The 22,345-nt window shown below is 40.4% G+C and overlaps 1 protein-coding gene across 4 annotated transcripts in view; it reads left to right on the forward strand.

The window, feature by feature from the left end:
* The window catches only part of slc16a12 (solute carrier family 16 member 12), a 78,441-nt gene that overhangs the window by 53,332 nt on the left and 2,764 nt on the right, over window positions 1-22,345 (forward strand). For all 4 annotated transcript variants that reach the window (XM_003229388.4, XM_008123434.3, XM_008123433.3 and 1 more), the window contains exons 2-6: window positions 74-293; window positions 6,266-6,369; window positions 8,790-8,933; window positions 12,675-13,266; window positions 17,999-18,258. In XM_003229388.4, the coding sequence (XP_003229436.1) occupies window positions 184-293; window positions 6,266-6,369; window positions 8,790-8,933; window positions 12,675-13,266; window positions 17,999-18,258 (1,210 nt within the window). In that variant the 5' untranslated portion in view covers window positions 74-183. The remainder of the gene's footprint in view (window positions 1-73; window positions 294-6,265; window positions 6,370-8,789; window positions 8,934-12,674; window positions 13,267-17,998; window positions 18,259-22,345) is intronic.

The raw sequence follows: 22,345 nt of genomic DNA on the forward strand, positions 1-22,345 counted from the left end.
AGTGACCTTCTTGCAGAACAAAGTGCCGTTAGCTTTGATGTTTTTCCTCTACTGTTTTTTTTTCTTGTTTCAGATGTCAAATAATCCTTGTACCAGGTAACATTCCATGCATACCTTGCCTGTCAACTGGCATTGGTCTTACAGAGTAACTCTGGACCAAAAGAAAGTCTTCCCATCCCAGCCATGGCTGCAGCAAGGAAAGGCTTAAGCGCTTCTCCTCCGGATGGCGGTTGGGGGTGGATGATTGTGATCGGCTGCTTCCTCGTTACTATCTGCACTAGAGCAGTGACAAGGTAAAATCATTTTGTGTACAATTTGTTATTTATATGTATATGTGTGCAATAAAACTGTCATTAAAGCAACGAGCACAATGCGTTAAATCGCTGAGCTGATGAGCTTGCTTTCTGAAAGGTCAGCGGTTTGAATCCAGGGAGCAGGGTGAGCTCCCGCTGTTAACCCCAGCTTCTGCCAACCTAGCAGTTAGAAAACATGCAAATATGAGTAGATTAATAGGTACCACTCCAGTGGGAAGGTAATGGCACTCTATGCAGTCATGCCAGCCACATGACCTGGGAGGTGTCTACAGACAACGCCGGCTCTTCGGCTTAGAAATGGAGATGAGCACCAACCCCTAGAGGTGGATACGACTGGACTTAATGTCAGGGGAAAACCTTTATCTTTACTAAAACAAGGATTACTCAGGCTGTCTAGTCTTTTAATAACAAGACAGCTTGACTAATAGAGATGTGCATGAAATGTTTTCCTTCGTTTCCTTCTTGCTATTGTTTCATTTCGACCATTTGTCTACACAAAACTAATGACATTTTTGTAGGAAACGAGAGGCGACACAAAAATGAAAGTTGCAGAGTCATCATTCTTGTTTTAGTTTTTCTTTCGTTTCACCCTGTAACAATAAGCAGGTACTGACAGAGTGCTGCTTTCCCATTACAGCTGATGTGTACCAAATGCAAGCCTCCCTTGGGGGCTACGCTGCCCCTGCTGCTTGTCCTCTCCCTCCTCCCAAACAATTTAAAAGTTGGTGGGCTAAAAGGGGTGGAAATGCCCTCTGTGCATTTCACCCCTCCAGCCCAAAAACCGAGCTGGGGGTGGGTGAGCCCCGGAAGCCCTCCCATTGCAGCCAATGGTCTGAATTTTTTTTTTTTTTTTGGTAAGCTAGATGAAAATTCCGTTCATATAGGCACCCCATTTTCGTTAGCAGGAAATATTACAAAAATGAGACAAAATGAATGAAACTACACAAAATGAACAGCAATTTCATACAAAAGCACAACACTATTGACAAAAGCAATACTCTGAATTAAACATTGTGAAAACACCCCACAAAACCTTTAAAAGCTGCAGAATTTCTCCCAGTTGACAAAAAGCCTTTGGTGGCCTTCTTTTGGCTAAAATGAGCTGCCAATGCAGGTTTGACACGAGTCTTACTTATTTCTCCTGGTGCATCATGGGACACAGAGCAAGCCTTTTGCATATATCCAGGAGGTACAAAGGGAAGAAGAAGACATGTATCAAAATGTTTTTCTTCCATGGCATGCAAACTAAATGCAAATACAGTAGAGTCTCTCTTATCCAACATCGGCTTATCCAATGTTTTGGATTATCCTATGCAGTTTGCCTCTCACCCCGATCCATAGCTGTCTCTCTAGACAGCAAGGATTGAACTTTTTATGGATTTAATTTCTGACAATGTTGCTACCGTAAGTTCATTTTATGCAATTCTATCTTTATTTGTAGTCAATTTGTTAGTAGCCAATGTTGTTGTAGTCAATGTTTTCAATATATTACGATGTTTTGGTGCTAAATTAATAAATACAGTAATTACTACATAACATTACCATGTTTTGGACTACTTTTTTGTCAATTTGTTGTAAAACATGATGTTTTTGGTGCTTAATTTGTAAAATCATAACATAATTTGACTTTTAATAGGCTTTTCCTTAATCCCTCCTCATCATCCAACATTTTCACTTATCCAACATTCTGCCAGCCCGTTTATGTTGGATAAGTGAGACTCTACTGTAGAATGCGAATATACTGATATTCATTGTAATGTATGGGCACACCTAATGTGGAGATGATTTTCAAAAGATGCTTCACTGACATTTTTCACACAAGCAAGTTTGAGACCTCTTCTATGTTGTTGTTGTTGTTGTTGTTGTTGTTGTTGTTGTTGTTGTTGTTGTTGTTGCTGCTGTATGCTTTCAAGTTATTCTGACTTATAGTGACCTTAAAGTGAACCTATCACAGGGTTTTCTTGGCAAGATATGTTCAGAAGGGTTTTGCTTTTGCTGATACTGACAGAGTGTGATTTGCAAGGTACTGCATGTCAATATAGTCCAGAATTGTATAGCCAGCCAATGCTCTTTATGTGTCACATAGTTTTGCTCCATAAAGACCCCAACCCATGAAGCCTTGCTGAGCTGCTGCTCAATAGCTGCCAGGCTGGGATCCGTTTGTCTTGGAGCAACATAGGCTTCCTGCTGCTGCCCTACATTTTGTCAACTCCAGAGGACTGGAGTGACCCGGTTTGTATACATCACATTTGTTGTGCAATCTCATTCACTCATGGTAACCCTTTCATGAACTCTCCTTGAGGAGATCCAAGAGGGCTCCTTCTTTCTATATATACACTCTTCAAACATCTGAAGTATCTAAAATATATTTCATGCCTCCTCTCTTCCGAAGAGAAGGAAGAAGAAGAAAATAATAAGTGAGGGTGTTCACTTTAGTGTGATATACCTGGAGATGGCACAGTGCAAATACAAATGAACATTGTAAAGGCATCAGTGCTTGATCCCTATAGCTCACCATTTTATAGGTAAAACCTCCTTCCTAAACAAAATCTATTTTTTCACCAGCCAGGAAAACAATTTGCCATCTGGAAATCCTCCTAAAAGGTGTCGCTAGAGTTTACCTAGACCAAATAAAAAGAGGCAGTGGACTTTCTTTTCCAGAAAGAATTCAACAGTATAACATTTCTCCTGAATAATGTACATTTTTATTTCCAAATGATGATAATGATGTGTGTGTGTGTTTGAGAGGAAGAAGGCAAACTGTCAGAAACCTCTTTGCATGAATTCACAAATAATGATTTAATTATATTGTCTTGGCAAAATCATAATAAATGCAAGTAGAATTGTTCATAGAAAGTCAAAGAAGAGTGAGCAAGACAAATATTTAATGGTGCAGAAAGTAGCTGCTTCTTATTCAGCTAGGAAGAGGGGTGAAGCTGTGGAGTGTGGAGTAACAGTGATATTGTGTAGCTATATTAAACCTGGGGATTACACAGCTTCCATAGCTCAGGACAGAAAGATATCCCCTGACTTATTTTTCAGAGATGAATGCTGTGTCATGACATGTTGTTGAAAAAACACTTCAGTTAATCATGGGCAGAGCACATGTTGGCCTCTTGGAAAAGCACATTTCTGCAACTCTTGCAGTTCTCCTAGGTGAATTCTTGTTTATCTGTCTGAAATGGAATGAAAAGTCCATGAGACTCTACCTCTTTCGAGTATGTGCTAGACAGAGTAGTACAGACTGGTGATGGAGTCCATTTTATTTGTTGATTTGATCTGGTTTATATTCTACTTTTCTCATGAATGGGACACAAAGTGGCTTATAATACAAAATAAAACAGAATGTCTAAAACAATATGGAGAACAAAAGCCTTTAAAGCATTAACTAATACATTCAATTAAAACAGTGGTTTTAAAACGTTAAAAATGAAAGCACTTAAAATATGCATTTGTTGTTCTGTGCCATCAAATTGTTTCTGAACCACAGCAACGTTAACCTATCACAGAGTTTTCTGGAGTTAAGAGTGTGTGATTAATGACCGAGTGGGGAGTTGAACCTCGCACTCCAGAGTTATAGTCCAACTCTGCACTTGACCACACTGGCTTTCTTGGACTATGACTTTGGAGATAAAGGTGTTGTGACTCAGCCTTTGCCTTTTTGTGACTCTGCTGTGCCTTTGTGTGACTCTGATGAGGATTCTGGGTTATATGTGCATAATGATGGGATTCAGGATGAATTTGAAGATGACTCTGATGCTGGGAATCATAGGAGTGTTCCTGCTGTGGGAAATGAAGACCAGGGAGTTGTTCCCATGGGAAAAAATCATGATGTTGTTTCTAAGGATGAATTTCAGGTGAAGGAAGCAGAAAGGGAGGGTAGCTCTTTGCCTCCGCCTGATAACACTAACAAGCTCAGTGCACTTGACTCTGAGGCCGCATCTCTCGATCTCGATCGGGCTACAAGACTGGAATTTAGAGGGTTGCGTAGAAGTCTTCGCATAGCTAATAAACGGGAGGTCAAAGGGCAAAGGAATGCCTTTATGGCATGCTTTTAAAACAGTCTGCTGAAAGAGAGATCTCTGCCAATGCAACTTCATCGCTTGATCAAGAAGCAAGTCTGCTTTCCTGTACCAAGTTTGCTTTCCTGTATTACCATGTGGATATATTCTGTTTGCTGGGACTTTTGGCTTCTATGGAAAGGACCTTGTTTCATGCTCTATGTTTCTATGGACTTATTGCTACAACCTTATTTTGAACCTACCTTTTGGAACTGAAGTTTTACCTTTTATGAACTATCTTTTGCCTATTTTCTAAATAAACTACAAAAGACTACTTTCTGTGTGTGGCTTGGTGTCTTTAGCAAGCTGAAGCGAGTCTGAGGTGCGACAGAAGGTTTGAATTTCTGCTCAGCTATAAAACCTTGGGCAAGGCACACTGTTTTGTTCACAAGAAAAATGCTATGGCAAACTTCTTCTGAACAAATCTTTGCCAAGAAAACCCTGTGATAGAGTCGCCATAGGTCAGAAATGACTAAGGACTTCATCACATGGGGAAAATTGCATACCCGCCGTATCTCATCACATGACGCACATCTACTTCTGACAGGACTCCGTGCTGGCTGCATTGATGAAACATACTACAAGGGAGAAATCTGAACACAGGAGACTACTTGTATTCAGATAGGAAATCATGGGGAAGTGCAGGAGCACGCCAGAAAGATACGCTTTCTGGTGTGTGATGGGGAAACGGGCAATACAGATGAGGTGAGGTACTGAAAGATGGATTCACCCCGGTGCCCCATGATTTGCCCAGCTGTCCCACACATCAAGGACCTCCCTGTGATAAGGTCCTAAGGAACATAACAACAACCAAATACATATTACAGTGTGTGTGTGTGTTTGTGTGTGCGTGCATATAGCATTGGATGTGCCCAACACATCCAATTGCATAGCACTTCACCAAGGCTGAAGATCTGTTTAACAAAAAAGGTATTTGCCATTCAGAGAAAAGTAGGGTTGTCAGATCAGGTTGAACCTAGACCCTAAGATCTTATTGCTAAAATCTGAGACTCAAGAATCATACCTTGTGATGTCACAAGTGGCAGACCCTGGCAATATTACAGGGATGTTGTTAATATAGCCTTTCTTTGTATCATTAGGCATGACAGTTTAGCATCAAATACATCGTATGCTATTCAAACAAAACAACAAATCACAAAGTCCAACAAGTGAAGAAAATACATGTGGTACAGTGGGTATTCTGGGTCCATAGGGATTTGGTTCCAGGACCACCCATGGGTGCAAAAAACTGCAATGGTCGTACCCCATATACATAAATGGCAGCAATGTGCACAAGGATGTATCAACTTGTGTGTATGCATTTTCCCATAATTTTAAATGTAGGATGTGATGCTTCACGGGTTGAAATGTGGGTTCATGTTATAGGGCAGCACTCTTGACCTGATTTCCTTCCCCTTGCTCTGAAAACAGAAGACGTAAAAAGATCCCCGAGATCTTAGGGTCTGAGGATCTTCACTCAAAAGTTTTGGAAAATATGGCCATTTGGCCAAACATTATGCAAGCCCACCTCTTTTTTTCTTGAGAGGATGGGGAAGCAGTCTATCATACTCAGGAACCATTTGTCTTTATGTGGAAGGCATGCTATAAAGAACATTTCAGTATATCTCACAATATGGTAATAGTGTCATACCAAAGGAACAAATCTTGAGTTCAGATATAGTTCAGTTGAGGTCTTGAGTTCAGATATAGTCCAATATATTTTGGCGTGAGCAGAAATATTTATGTTGACCACCACTTAAAAGATTCATAGGAAAGATTCTCTCTTATCCATGTAGCCTATAAATCAAATGTCAGTTTCCATATAATCCGTGATTATCTTTTGGTCCAAATACTTTTATTCAGGCTTGATTGCGTGTCTTTCTTTTCCAGGTGCATTTCGATTTTTTTTGTAGAGTTCCAGACTTACTTTGCTCAAGATTATGCCCGGACAGCTTGGATCCATTCCATTGTGGACTGTGCTACAATGCTTTGTGGTAAGCAGTTTATGTATGCATAAGAAAAAGTCTCTTAAAAATTGATAGGAGCTGCTTCTGAATGAACATATTCAGGATATTTTCTATGTCTACGTTTATATTGTTCTATATTTAGCCAGCAATAACCAGATCTCAATGGCTGTAACTTCTGGATTTGGATTGTCAGAACCAACACTGATTCAATCAGACCTTCTAATCTCATAAATTTAATTTTAATACAGGTAAACACCAGGCAGCCTTGTTAGATAGAGATCTCTAACTAAGTATTTCTGGATTGTATGTAGGGAGTTCCTCATCAGATCTTCATGCAGCTTCTGCTTTTATCTCTGACCAGAGAATGGAGATAAGAGATAAGAGGCTATTTAAAACTCAGGAAACTCTTGCGTGGGACTAAGCTTTACTTTAGAGCCTCAGAAGCTATTGTGTGAACTTTATAAGGAAAGTGCTTATTGGGGACACAACGTTTCACTTTTTTTTGGTTTGTGGATTTTTTTACACCTCAAACACCTCAAATGAAAAACAGCACATACTGCATGATTAATGTTTTGTTGTCTGAAAAAGTAAATATTTCACATGTAGGAGGTAATCAACACATGGCGTGCCTCCTATGGAGTATTGAACTTTCTTGAACAACTATAAAGTGCCGCCTGAAAAGGGGGTGAAAATGAGTTCAGTTGAGTCCCATGTCTTTCCACTCTTGTCCTCTCAGTCTATATCTACCAACTCTGATGGCTCTAACTCTGTTGACATGGTGTCTCTTTTCTTTAATAAAGTTTTCTTCACATTTTGTTTTGGAGACAAAGTGGATTACTGTGGTATAAGATGGCCCTGGTAATGTAGTGGGTTAAACCCTTGTGCTGGCAGGACCAATGTCTTGAAAGTTGGGTTGCTGACCAGAAGGTTGGTGGTTCAAATCCAACCATGGGAGAGTGCGAATGAGCTCCCTCTATTCGCTCCAGCTCCATGCGGGGGCATGAAAGAAGTGTCCAACAAGGATGGTAAAAATATCTGGGCATCCCCTGGGCAATATCTTTGGAGATGGCTAATTCTCTCATGCCAGAAGCAACTTGCAGTTTCTCAAGTCGCTCCTGACACACAAACCCTGTGGTATATAGAAAAGCTTTCAGTTACCTGTCAGTTACTGAATGTGTTCCTAATTTGAGAACTAACCTTTCCAGGAAACAAGCATTGTATGTATTTATTGCTGTTGTTTCAATTTGTTCTAACTGTTTTCAAATGTTATGATGGTTTAGTAGCTTGTTAACTTTCATATGCTGTTAATTTCGTACTGTATTTGTTTTGATGGTTGTAAGCCTCCTTGATTTCCAAACTTGGGAAAAGGTTTGGTGTTCTTGTTGTTATTATCGTTATTATTATTCAAATGGGGAGTTTTAAATTAGGGACAGCGAATATTTTGAATTTGAAACATTTTGGACCACCACTCTCCACAGCTATGCTGGCCAGGGATACGTGTCTGTTGCCCATATCTATATCTAACGGCCTCAACAGACAGGGTGAAATAAGTGTTCTAGGACGCTTTCACCCCGTCTGGGGGGATGGAGACTGATACCAAATGTTGTGTGACTTCCGGCATAGGCCATGTCCCCAACGGGGGTGAAAGTGTTGCTGGACACGATCACCCTAACATGGGAGGCTCATGGGGGGGGGGGTGTCCCCACGAGGATGATACTTTCCCCATGTGATGGGGAATGCGTTGCCGAGAGGGAGCTGCACGTGGCATGACAAATTCACCCCGCTGCTCCCTCTTTCCTCATGGAAGCCCAGCGAAGCAGAATGCTTCACCAAGATTTCTGATGAGGTGGTTTGTGTGTGGTAAAGCCATACTGAAAAGTCAATTTTAAGTTACTAATTTTTATCTGCATTTCATCAGTGGATTTTAACTTGTAATAGTGTTTTATTTCTTTTTTTAAATGATGTTGTATCCCACCTCAAGCCACAGGGAAAGGCGGGTAATAAATTATTATTATTATTATTATTATTATTATTATTATTATTATTATTATTATTATTATTATTATATTTTATGACACAGCAAGCAAGATATATATGCTGGATTTTGTATCACAAAATCACAAGTCAAACACTTCCCAAGTGTCTAGGACTGTGTGATGTATTTTCGGATGATGTGCGCAGATCCCAGTAGGGTGGCCTTTTGCAGTTGTTATTATTATTATTATTATTATTATTATTATTATTATTATTATTATTATTATTATTATTATTATTGGAGAGGGGACAAATTATATCATAGCATTATGTGAATCTGGATTTTAAAATTTCAGAGCAATCAGCTTTTTCTTGGTTGAGTATAGATGTCTGTGGATCAGCTTGGCTATGTGAAAGTATACTTGCTTCTACAAAGACATGTGTAACCCTAACTCAGTCCTTTTCATTTTAAGCACCACTTGGGAGTTTTATTAGCAACCATGTCTCGTGTCAGGTGGGCATCATGCTAGGAGGATTGCTTGCATCTGCTGGACTTATCTTGAGTTCCTTTGCCACAAGCCTGGAGCATCTTTATCTTTCCCTGGGAGTTCTTACAGGTATTGCTTATCACTATTGATGCTGATGTTGTTATTCTGTTTAGTCAGTCTCCTCTAGGCATAAGACATGTTGTGAAATAGCTAATTACAGTAGAGTCTCACTTAACCAAGCTAAACGGGCCGGCAGAAGCTTGGATAAGCAAATATATTGGATAATAAGGAGGGATTAAGGAAAAGCCTATTAAACATCAAATTAGTTTATGATTTTACAAATTAAGCACCAAAGCATCATGTTATACAACAAATTTGACAGAAAAAGTAGTTCAGTACACAGTAATGTTATGTTGTAATTACTGTATTTATGAATTTAGCACCAAAATATCATGATATATTGAAAACATTGACTACAAAAATGGCTTGGATAATCCAGAGGCTTGGATAAGCGAGGCTTGGATAAGTGAGACTCTACTGTATGTGCATATTTTCTGAGATGTAAGTTGCACTGAATTCAGTGAAAATAACTTGCATGTAGATATGTTAAGGACTGCAGTCTTATTACAGCAGTGTCTCATGCATATCATCCTGCGCACTGGGGATTTTTTCTTTAGTATATGAAATTAGAATTGCTTTAAAGATGTAGCTGCACTACAGAATTATAGCGTTTTGACACCACTTTAATTGCCATGCCTCAATGGTATAGACTTCTGGCATTTGTTGTTGACTGGGGCACCAGAGCTCTCTGACAGAGAAGGCTAAACAGCTCACAAAAAATTCTACAGCTAAAAACATTTTTTAAAAAAATTAACAAAATAAGCAAAGGCACACAAAAGAGACAGGAGCAGAGCTATGATTAGTTGTGGAATATAATAATTCTCACTCAGATTTGTATTAAATTTAACTGCAGATAACTCAAAGTCCAATAAATGTTCTCCGTGCATGTGACTATTTGAATGTTGGTGTCAAGAACTTGAGTTTTGGCACAATCGTTACATTAATTTATTTTTGGAAGCTGAAATGAAATTTCTCCACAAATGCTCATATTTTGAGAACTGCAAATGGAATTCTGCCCTTTAAATTTTAAGGTTTATCAGTTTTCAAGTGGAGATGAAGTTCACTTTTTAATTTGTCGGCCACACACACCTTGCTGTTGGTTGCAGTCGCACCACTAACCTTGCAAGGTTAACTGGCTTTAGAATCAAAATGCTCTGCTGATTACACTGCCTTGATTTATTTCCAATGAATTTAGTCATTCCTTTAACAAAACACACTATTGTTTTTCTCTAGTTCATTTCCCCAAAGATGAGGAGTGGAAATGTTTATGCTGAAACTGCTGACTTATTAAAAACTAGCATTGTAGCTACGGTGATGTGAGCTTAGAACTCAAACCCCTGCAGTTTAATAATAGTTTTGTAGAAATGCCGCCAATAGTTTGTTTGCTAAAGGGGGAAAAAGCTCCTTCTTATAGTTTGTGTTGTGCAAGATCTTCAGTTTCAAACTTAATCCATATATTCCATAAGTAAGAAGCCCCTGTTATTTGCAACAGCACTAACAAAACTACCACAAAAGTTTCCTAAATGATAGTTATTGAGAAAAGACCTTAGTCTTTTTGGTTAGGGGATTCTGGGAGTTATAGTGTAATACAATATTTTTTATAAACTATGATTTAAAAAACACTGGTAATTGGTCCCTCAAAGGAATTGTTGTCCTTGTGTATCTTCAAGTCATTTCTGACTTGGAGTAATTCTAAGGCTCAATCTACACTGCTCTATAATATAATTTGAATCTGCATTATATAGTCAGTGTACAGACCCATATAAGTGGCGCAGTGAGTTAAACCGCTGAGCTGCTGAACTAGCTGACCGAACGATCGGCAGTTCGAATCCAGGAACCGGAGTGAGCTCCTGCTGTTAGCCCCAGCTTCTGCCAACCAAGCAGTTCGAAAACATGCAAATGTGAGTAGATCAATAGGTACCGCTCAAGCAAGAAAGTAATGGGGCTCCATGCAGTCATGCTAGCCACATGACCTTGGAGGTGTCTACGGACAACGCCGGCTCTTTGGCTTTGAAATGGAGATGAGCACCAACCCTCAGAGTCAGACATGACTGGATTTAACATCAGGGGAAAACCTTTACCTTATAGGAATAAAACCGGAATTGATTGATTGATCTATATGACACCTTTCTCCTGCCAGCTAATAAATGGCTGTGTTGGCAGAGAGAGACAGCAGCTAAAATATGGGTTGAAATGGTGAAGGTGGAGACACTGCATAGTTCCACCTAATGGAGCTTTATGCTACATCTTTCTGCTCCAGGTTGTATTAATTACACTATATAATACAATTTTTGTTCCAGGTTTATAAATGTCCTTTCCTAATTGGTTCTATCATAAAAACATGGAAAAGATTTATTAAATTGCAAAACCTTGTTTTTGTGGAACATCCTGCAGCACATTTTGCTATAGTTTTTCAATAAATATCTCAGAGTCTCAACCGATTCAACATAGTTTTTTGCAGCCACAAAAACAAAGTTTCTGGAGTATAAAAACTACTTTCAAAATAAGTACTGCACAATTGAACAGGAAGTGACACTTTCAAACAAGGAACAGAAAACTTTTCAAATTTTGTTACATAGTTATTAATTTGTTGTCAAAGGCTTTCATGGCTGGAATCACAGGGTTGTTGTGTGTTTTCCTGGCTGTATGGCCATGTTCCAGAAGTGTTCTCTCCTGATGTTTCGCCCACATCTATGGCAGAGGTTGTGACACAACCTCTGAGGATGCCAGCCATAGATGTGGGTGAAACGCCAGGAGAGAACACATCTGGAACATGGCCATACAGCCCGGAAAACACACAACAACCCATATTTATTAATTATTATATGCAGGAGCTCTGTTCTATATTTCTATATTTCATTTGGAAACCCCATGTTGGGAAAAAATGATGTGATTATCTTCCACTGCAGATTGAAATCTCTTGTAAATAAGAAAACTGGTATTTTGGGAGAGATAATTCTAGCCTAGCCACTGGCCTAGTGTGCTAATTTTCAAGGAGTAAAAAAAGGATTAATTGGATGTAGAATAGCACAGCAGGGGCCGAGCTTTAGCACAGCAGGTAAAACCACCAGCTGCACCAGGTAGACAGTTCAAAGCCTGGTCAGGGTGAGCTCCTAGCCTTTAGCCCAGCTTCTGCCTACCTAGTGGTTTGAAAATAAAATGTAAATAGATAAATAGGTACCACTTAAAAGCGGGGAGGTATTTTAAGGCACCCAGAAAAATGCTGGCAATTCAATCAAGGAGGAAAGTTTATGAAAAAAGCTCCGGCAGAGCGACATCACTCCCCCATGGCCAGAACCTAGTACAAACTTCCAAGATGCTGAAGATAGGAAAAGCCTATATACCACTATCTATGTACAATTGTCTTGACTGTATATAAACGGCATTGAATGTTTGCTGCATATATATGTTCTGTGATCTGTCCTGAGTCCCCTTCAAGGTGAGAAGGGTGGAATATAAATGCTTTAAATAAATAAATAAAGTGATATATTCTACACCTCATCTGATTCCATATATTAATCAGTCCGGAATATATTTAGGATACCACCATTTTCATGCCAATTGTTGATATTGCACAAATATAGTACATCTTTTGCATAAAATATCAAAACTGAACTCCTGTCTCCCCCAAAATGGACTCCTGCTTCTTCCACCCTTATAAAATGTAATTTATATTATATTCTACAGACATTATGGATTTGCTGCTAACCTATATTGGCTTTTGTGTGTGATTTCTCTGTCTTCTTCCAGGATTGGGCTTTGCGCTTTCTTATTCCCCAGCCATAGCGATGGTGGGCAACTATTTCCACAAGAGGAAGGCTCTTGCTTATGGGATTGCCATGTCTGGCAGTGGCATTGGTACCTTCATCCTTGCTCCTGTGGTGCAGCTTCTAATTGAACAGTTTTCCTGGCGGGGAGCCTTACTCATCCTTGGGGGCTTTGTTTTAAACCTCTGCGTCTGCGGTGCCTTAATGAGACCTGTTGCTGGGAAGGAGGGCCGCAAGAACATCCCAGAATTTCCTGAGCAGGAATTTGAGCCAGAAGCGCCGAAGCAGGACTTCAAGAAGTGGTCTGTCTGCTCCCCGCTCATCAAGGTCTGGTCGCACAAGTGGCTGTGCCCATGTTCATGGCAGGAATACAGCTTTCTCCTGATGCCAGATTTTGTGGTGCTGGCAGGGTCCGTCTTATTCATGGCTTACGGATGCAGTCCTCTCTTTGTTTACCTGGTGCCTTATGCGCTGCGGGTCGGAGTGAGTCACCAGCAGGCAGCTTTCCTCATGTCCATCCTTGGGGTCGTCGACATTATCGGCAACATCACTTTTGGATGGCTCACTGACAGAAGGTAACGGCTGAATAGAAAACTGTGTAGAAAGGCAGAATAATATACGGGAGTGTGTATGGCTTGCAGACCCAGAGCCTGGAAGCAACATATTACCTATAATGGGGCACTTGTCTGGAAAATTAAGGCATAGCCAAGTGTTTTTCAAACACAACACAATGAGTTGAAACAATGCTATTTATATAATTTGGTTATACTGTGTTACATTTGTATAAATCGATTGCACACATTTGTATAACTGGTATAAAGTCAGCTCTTCGCGTCCACAGATTCTCCGACTACACATTCAACCATCCATGGCTTGAAAGCGTTTTTTTTTAATCCAAAATGTAAACGTTGATTTTTCTATTTTATATCAGGGATACCATTCTACTATTTCACTTTATACAGTGGGACTCGAGCATTCATGGGTTTTGGTATCCATGAAACAAACCACAGTGGATACCAAGCACCCCCATTTTTTAAATAATAATTTAAAGAGTTTAATAAGAAGTTGCTGTCCAGATTCACAACAAAATGCCTGTTTAAAATACAATAAATAATAATAATTATTATTACTTTATTTATAGACCGCCCTCTCTCCCAGAGGGGACTCAGCGGTTCACATATAAAAAAGCAAACATTCAATGCCATAGTCAACAAAAATGCACAAACCAAAACAATACAAAATTGCATCAATAAACTTATATCAACAAAAAATAGAAATAAAAAACAATAATAAAGAAAAATGCTAATATTTAAATAAAACATATGAGGGTTATCCAGAAAGTAGATTATGTTTTGGAATTAAAAATGAACAAAGTATAGGAGAAAACATTTACCATATGCAGTTGAAAGCCACACCCAAATGCCACTTCTCAACATAGTCACCATTCAAATCTAGGCACTTATCATAGCGATGAATGAGCTTGGAAACTCCTTCTCCACTAAATTCTGCTGCCTCCGTCCTTAACAGTATGCGACCTGCGGGGTCGGGCGTCCCCATGAAACAGCAAAATCCCCGCGCTATTGCAATGCTGAAACACAGCCAGGCTGAACAATGAATGCACCAGGAAGAGAGGAGCAAAAGCAAGCAAGGAAGAACCCTGCTCTCCCTTCTTTTGCAAGGAGATCTCAAGAGAGAATCAAAACATTGCGGCTTCCCTTCCCTTCCTGCCGGCTCAAGGAAAAGGCGCGGGCTTACCTAAGAAGGCCTGCTTGGCCTGGCTGCTGAGCAAGCTCCAGAAAGTGGCCTGGAGGAGAGTGGCGTAGGCTCCCGAGGAGAAGCAGCCAAGATCGGCCAGGGCTTGCAAGCATTGCAATAGCGCAGGGATTTTGCTGTTTCATGAGGACGCCCGGCCCCACGCGGCGGGTCGCACACTGTTGAGGGTAGAGGCGGCAGAATTTAGTGGGGAAGGAGTTTCCAAGCTCATTCATCGCTATGATAAATACCTAGATTTGAATGGCGACTATGGAGAAGTGGTATTTGGGTGTGGCTTTCAACTGCATATGGTAAACGTTTTCTCCTATACTTTGTTCATTTTTAATTCCAAAATATAATCTACTTTCTGGATAGTCCTCGTAATTACACAAAAATACATGAGCCCCAAAAAGTTAAATGACTAAAATGCGTAAAAGTACCTAACATCTCAGTAATGATTTAAAATGTGTCAGAGGCAGGAAGTGATCACGGAGAAGGCCCGCTCTCTCATTCCCACCAACCACGCTTGAGCCGGGAGTGGGACCAAGAGCAGGGCCTCCTCTGCTGACTGCAGTGCATGAGGTGGTCTATAAAGGGAGATGCAATTTGACAGTTAGCCCAGACTTGAACCATTTAGGGTTTTATAGGTAATGATCATTACTTTGTATTTAGCCTGGAAGCAAACCAGCAGCCAGTGTAGCTGCCGTAACAGGGGAATCATCCTGTCATGATATAGCACTCAGGTTAGTAGCCTGGCCACTGATTTCTGAATTAGTTGCAGCTTCTGAGCTATCTTCAAAAGCAGCCTCACATACAGAGCATTGCAGTAGTCCATATGGGATGTAACTAAGGCGTGGACTACCATGGCCAGAACTGGTGTCTCAAGGTACGGGCGCAGCTGGCGCACAAGTTTTAATTGTGCAAAGGCATTCCTGGTCACAACTGACACCTGGGGTTCCAGGGTCAGCAATGAATCCAGGATCACCCCCAGACTGCGAACCTGTGTCTTCAGGGGGAGTGTGACCCCGTCTAACACAGGCTATGATCTGTAAATTGTTTGGGGGTGTATGTGAAATAATAATAATAATAACAACAACAACTTTATTTTTATATTCCACCTCTATCTCCCCGGAGGGACTCAGGGCGGCTTACATGGGACAACACAAATTAAAACCAACCATAGATTAAAACATAAAACATAATAAAATCAATAACATTACAAAAGACTATAACATAACATGAAACAGCATCATCAACCAACAATCTATCCCGCAATGAGCACTGTAATGAACTGAATTCAACCCTGTGAATATTAGCTTATCTTTTTCCTTAAGCAGCAAAGCAGAAAAGACAAAAGGTGTATCTGCACTGTAGAATTAATGCAGTTTAACACTACTTCAACTGTCATGGCTCAATCCTATGGAATCATGGGAGTTGTAGTTTTACAAAATCTTTAGCCTTCCCTATAGTGTGGGTACTTCACCAGGATTCTACAGCATTCAGCTAGTGATGCCAAACTGCATAATTTTATAGTGTGGAAAATAGCAGGAAACGCTAACTAAATTTTTTATCTCTACTGCCCTCTAGAGGCAGATGGTTGTTTATGCAGGTGTGGTTCAATTTGTGTGTTTTCTCCACTTCCAAACTCTGGCAGGAAAGAGAAAGCCTGCTCCCTGTAGCTCAGTGACTCCCAAACATTGATCCCCCAGGTGTTTTCAATTTCAGTCCCAGAACATTCTTTTTAAATCTTCTTGGTCTTTTAATGAATGGGGCCACATTTTTAGAACTCCCCCCTAGAAACACTCACACGGTTTACTCTTTTTTCTTGTCCAAGGGGTAAGGGATGGTGTAATGAAATATGAATTTTTGGTTTACAGATGATATGTTTAATTGTGTGTTTGTGTTTTAAAAGGGTAAGTATTACAGTTATTGCATCTCAGCACTCAGAGGCTGGTTGCCATAGAGAAGTAGGCGGAGCCAACTGCCGTTTTGTTGAAGAAGTGCAGAATTTAAAAAAGAGAGTCAATCTGTGCTCTGATGAGGCACAGGGAAGATTGATCCTAGATTGAGGGGATCAGGAAGACTCAATTGTTCATTTTGAGTCGGTTTAAAATAAGTTTGGTGACTTATTTAATGTAGTCTATCTCCTGATAAGGAACAGAGAATCTGTTTTTTTTTTTGTTTTTTTTCGTGTCAGGAGCAACTTGAGTTGCTTCTGGAGTGAGAGAATTGGCCGTCTGCAAGGACGTTGCCCAGGGGATGCCCGGATGTTTTGATGTTTTTACCATCCTTGTGGGAGGCTTCTCTCATGTCCCCGCATGGAGCTGGAGCTGATAGAGGGAGCTCATCCACACTCTCCCCAGGTGGGATTCGAACCTGGCAGCTTTCAGGTCAGCAACCCAACCTTCAAGTCACTTAGTCCACTACGCCATCTGGGGGCTAGAGAATCTGTGATCGTATATCACAGGGGTGACTGCGGTTTTAAAGTAGCAGAGAAAGAAGTTCTAACTACTTTAAGTAAAAGAAGTGACACTTTAGGGAGTTTGACTCATCTCATTCTAGTATTGTAACTGTTAATAAAAATACCTCCTAGTGAGAAACAACATTGTAACCACTAAGCTCTGTGCCTGAATAAACTTGTTATTGTTCTTCCAACATCTAAGCCTCTGTCACATATATTATAAACCAAGTTACGCTACCATTTAAAGTGAATAAGAAGAAGAAAGGGAAAAAAAGTAAAAGGTCTCCTCCCTGAGTCTTTGGTGGTTGCATCTTTACAATTGGTGGTAGTGCTATTAGCAATTCTTTACAAATTGGTGGCAGTCGTTATTAGCAATTCCTTCAAAATTGGTGGCAGTGATGGGATAAAAAGATTTCCCCCCTGCCTGAAAGAACCTTAGACGTTCATACTCCTTACAGATGGTAAGGGTGGCAGTCTGGTAATGCTAAATCTGGTTTGTCTCCACTGGATGGTCAGGACTCCTTCCTTCCTCTGCAGCAGCCAAAGGGCTGGCAGTAAATACCACTCCAAGGCAGCTGGAATGGTTTTTACTGGCCTGATCTGGAATTTGATACTCTGGTTCGGCACAGAAATGAAGTGTCTATATAGAACTGCCCTGTGTCTATGAAAGTTTATGCTGCCAATTTAGATCCTTTTGCATATTTAGTAAGAAAGGCAAGGAAGCAAGTGGTACATACCACACTAGAGCTTAAAGTGTAGGAAAGGAATATGCATCCCATCTAAAATTCTGTGGCTGCCTCTGGCAGATTTCTGGGGCTTGTAGTTTAGGGGAGGGACCTTTAAAATGCTCAGCCAGAGAGGTCTTGAGTCTCACTAAATGGCAAGCCCTACAATTCTACAGGAGCATCCATGGGATTTCAGATGCGGTGCATACTCTTTGCCTACTCTTTCAGCTCTGGTGTGATAAGGTACCAGAACAGCACTGTTTTCAGTTGAATTCTCCTCTTTGAGGCCACTGATAACAAATGAAGTGGAATGAAAGGGAATTTATCATGACTCACTAGTTTCTTTCCTCTATGCTTAATGTCTTGCAGGTGTTTGAAAAAGTACCGCTACGTTTGCTACCTCTTTGCAGTGGCCATGGACGGCCTCTGCTGTCTCTTTCTTCCGGTTCTCCAAAATTTTCCACTCCTTGTGCCTTTCTCATTCACCTTTGGGTATTTCGATGGAGCCTACGTCACGTTAATCCCGGTGGTGACAGCAGATGTGGTGGGCACCAAGTCCTTGTCATCAGCTCTTGGGGTGGTGTACTTCCTTCATGCAATACCCTATCTGATTAGCCCTCCGGTTGCAGGTCAGTTTTCTTATGAATCAATATTATTACAAGCATGTTGACACATTAATCTAGTGTATGACTTCCTCCATTGGCTTCTTCCAATATTTATTTATTTACAGTATTTATATTCCGCCCTTCTCACCCCGAAGGGGACTCAGGGCGGATCACATTGCACATATAAGGCAAACATTCAATGCCATAACATAGAACAGAGACAGACGCAGGCACGGGTGGGCCTCGAACTCATGACCTCTTGGTCAGAGTGATTTGTTGCAGCCTGTGCCACAGCCCGGCCCATATATGTTGTTGTTGTTGTTGTTGTTGTTGTTGTTGTTGCCTTCCAATCTTTTTCAGTTTATGGAGAGCTGATCATAAAGTTTTCTTGGCAAGATTTGTTCAAGGGGTGGAATTGCCATTGCCTTCCTCTGAGGTTGAGACAGAATGACTTGTCCAACATCATTTAGAGCAGTAGTTCTCAACATGTGGGTCCCCAGATGTTTTGGCATTCAACTTCCAGAAATCCTAACAGCTGGTAAACTGGCTGGGATTTCTGGGAGTTGTAGGCCAAAACACTGGGGACACACAAGTTGAGAACCACTGAACTAGAGGCTTTCTATGGCTGAGTAGGGATTCAAACTCTGGTCTCCAAGATACTAATCCAACATTCAAATCACTACACTACTAATGCTGATAAAGATGGTGAACGTAAATGAGTGATTTGCCTTACTTTTTTTGTAATAGCATTTGAAAAAAAAATATGAACAAATTCCTATGCATACTGCACATGTCTTGTTTGTAGTGCAAACAACAACAACAACAACAATGAAAGAACAATACAATACTTAAAAATAAGAACAGTTTTAACTAACATGAACCTATCAGGATTTCAATGGGAAGCCTGCTTCTGGCCAATGAGATAGTCACATTAATTAGGATTGTTGTTGTTGTTGCTGTGTGCCTTCAAGTCATTTCAGACTTTGGGCGAGCCTAAGTCTAAAACTGAGGGCGAGGGCCAGGGAAATGACTGTGAAAGGCCGCATCCAGCCCATGGGACTTAGTTTGGGGACCTCTGATCTAGAACAAGGATGAAAATTGTGTCTTGCCCTAGATGTCGTTGACAACAATTCCTAGCTTTCTCCATTATTGGTCATTCTAGCTAGGTCTGCTGGGAGTTACAGGGTGACTGGACAATTCCTCTCCCAGGGTCCTGACAGTAGTTTCATATTACTTTTCCATTATGAAAGGCTCAATGTCAAAGTCCATACTTTAAAGATTAATGAGCTCAGCATCTCCAAATAAAGTAATCTGGTAACAGGTGATGCAAAATACCTCTGCTGGACACCCTGGAGAGTCATTGCCAATCAGAGTATTGGTTTAAGTTCATATACATATAAGAAGATTCCTATTAGATCAGACTAAAAACTAATACATTCTGAGTCTCCTTCTATATTGACATATAATCCATATTATCAAATCTGATTATCCACATTATCTGCTTTGAACTGGTTTATATGAGTCTACACTACCATTTAATCTATTTCAAAGCAGATAATCAGGATTTTCTTTGGCAGTGCAGATCCAGTCTAAAATAGCATAATACAGTGGTTTAAGTGTTGGACTATGACTCCTTTTTGCACAAAATAATCAGCCATATTACATTTAAGTTGACATTTTAAGCCATTTGTTTACTAAAATGTACTGAAATTCAGAATTCATTCATTTATTAATTTGTTTTTTCTGGGGTATTTGTTATCTATTACATAAATATATTTTAAAACAAGATTGCAGTATTAACAAGCATGTGCTCATGCTGAGATGGTGAAATACATTTATGACTGATTGTGTAACTTTTTTTCATGTCAGGAGCGACTTGAGAAACTGCAAGTTGCTTCTGGTGTGAAAGAATTGGCCGTCTGCAAGGACGTTGCCCAAGATACGCCCAGATGTTTTGATGTTTTTACCATCCTTGTGGAAGGCTTCTCTCATGTCCCCGCATGGAGCTGGAGCTGATAGAGAGAGCTCATTTGCACTCTTCCCCGGGTTGGATTCGAACCTGGCAGCCTTCAGGTCAGCAACCCAACCTTCAAGTCACAAGGCTTTAACCCACTACGCCACCAGGGGCTCCTATTGTGTAACTGACAAACCAGAAATTGCTTTACTCAGCTATCTTGACTACATTGGAATGAAGTAACATCTTACTTTTCTTATAGCAAACACCAGAGGGCAACATGTACCTTATAACTGGTTCCGAAAATTAATCAAATGTAGTAAGAGGAATTAGGAGAAGGCTAATGAAGATAAAAAGATATTTGAAGTGTTTGATAAATCTGAAAAATTATGAATCACTTTCCTTGTTACTGTCGGAGAATGCCTCATGTTGTGTTAATGTAAAGCCTTTAGAGGTCTTCCATCAAATCTGCATAACAGCTGGAATTGTGTTGGGAATTAATGTATGTGTAAGCATCATAACGGCCGTGGTGACCAGGGCCATAGCCAGAAAAAAATTCGGGAGGGGTTTTGAAAATTTCGGGGGGGGGGGGTTGAACCCCTAGCACACACCCCTCCCCGCTACAAACCTGTCAATATCTGCTTGAGATAGTGCCTGGAGGGACTCTTAATGTTTTGCGTCTCATAGACTTAGCATGGGGATTTGGTTAACCAGTTAAAATTCATGAGTAAACCAGATTTTTTTTATAACCTGAAAAATTTCAGGGGGGGTTAACCCCTAAAACCACCCCCTCACTACAGGCCTGATGGTGACCCTATGACCTCGGAGGTGTCTAGGGACAACACCCTTTCTTAGATATGGAGATGAGCACCCATCCGCAGAGTCAGACACAACTAGACTTCATGTCAGGGGAAAACCTTTACCTTTTCCTTAAACATCATAGTTACGTTGCTAAGTAATGAATCCCATCACAATTCTCCCAATCTTAAAGGAAGCAGCAGCTGCAGTCAACCAGGGTCTGTTGTCCTGTCACTTGGGAAGCAAGTGGCTGCTATTTCAGCTCCTTCTGTGAGTGATCTCTATTGTGACAAGCAGAAGCAGAAGGGGGCCAGGGTTAGCACAGCAGGCTAAACCGCTATGCTGCAGAAAATCCTGCCAATTGAAAGGTCAGCAGTTTGAGCCTGGGTTGGGGTGAGCATCTGCTGTCAGCCCCAGCTCACCTGCCCACCTAGCAGAACAAAAGCATAAATGCGAGTAGATAAATAGGTATGCTTGCCTCTAGATTTAAAGTTTTGACATATCTGGATCTAGGCCAGTCCTGACCTGGCAGCCCTAATGAGCAGATCTGTAGATTGATATCCTACATTTTAGGCATGTACATGGTACTCATTAGTGAGATTGTTGACTGTATGGTTAGAGGAAGATTTAATGCAGAATTACTATTCCAACATGGAAAGTGACAATTACATTATTAGCATAGGCCACTGGTATTTAGCAGAATGTTGCTGATAATAACACAAACATCCTGTCATTTACTAAACAAATCGATATGTGTGATATAACAAGAAATGATTATCCAGAGTCATGTATCTGGTGATAGACTGGAACTTCCTAATGAATTGCACTTTGTGCTATCTCCTCCTCTAATCATCGGACATTCCATTGGTATATAATCAACACTTTTAAAATCATCCTCAGAGTTTGAAGGGTTTTTGAATATTACCATTTCTAAATAATCTTAGATTTCTGTCCATTATTCAATCATGCAGAGACTAGCCTATTGGCTCTGTGTACAGTTTTAAAGATAATTGCTAATAGGAGATGGTCTATCCTGGGAGACCAACATGGTATAAATGAAATAAATGAATAAATAAATATGCCAGTCCTGAAAATGCACAAGTATATATAAACTTTATTACGGTCCATGGACCCACAGCTGTTAAGTGGATAACATACAGGAGTTTACAGAACACTCTTGCCCGAACAGTCGGCCAAACAGAGAAATCATCTCAGGCACGTCTCATCAAATTAGTTTGATGAAGAATGCCAAAAAAAAAAATGAAATTCTAAAAAAATCCTATATAGCCTTTAGACAAGATGGGCAAGGGCCACTTCTAATAAACTACAACCGGCAAAAAATGCATAAGTAAATATGTT

The sequence above is a fragment of the Anolis carolinensis genome, chromosome 3 (genome assembly GCF_035594765.1).
Source record: "Anolis carolinensis isolate JA03-04 chromosome 3, rAnoCar3.1.pri, whole genome shotgun sequence".
Classification (NCBI taxonomy): domain Eukaryota; kingdom Metazoa; phylum Chordata; class Lepidosauria; order Squamata; family Dactyloidae; genus Anolis; species Anolis carolinensis.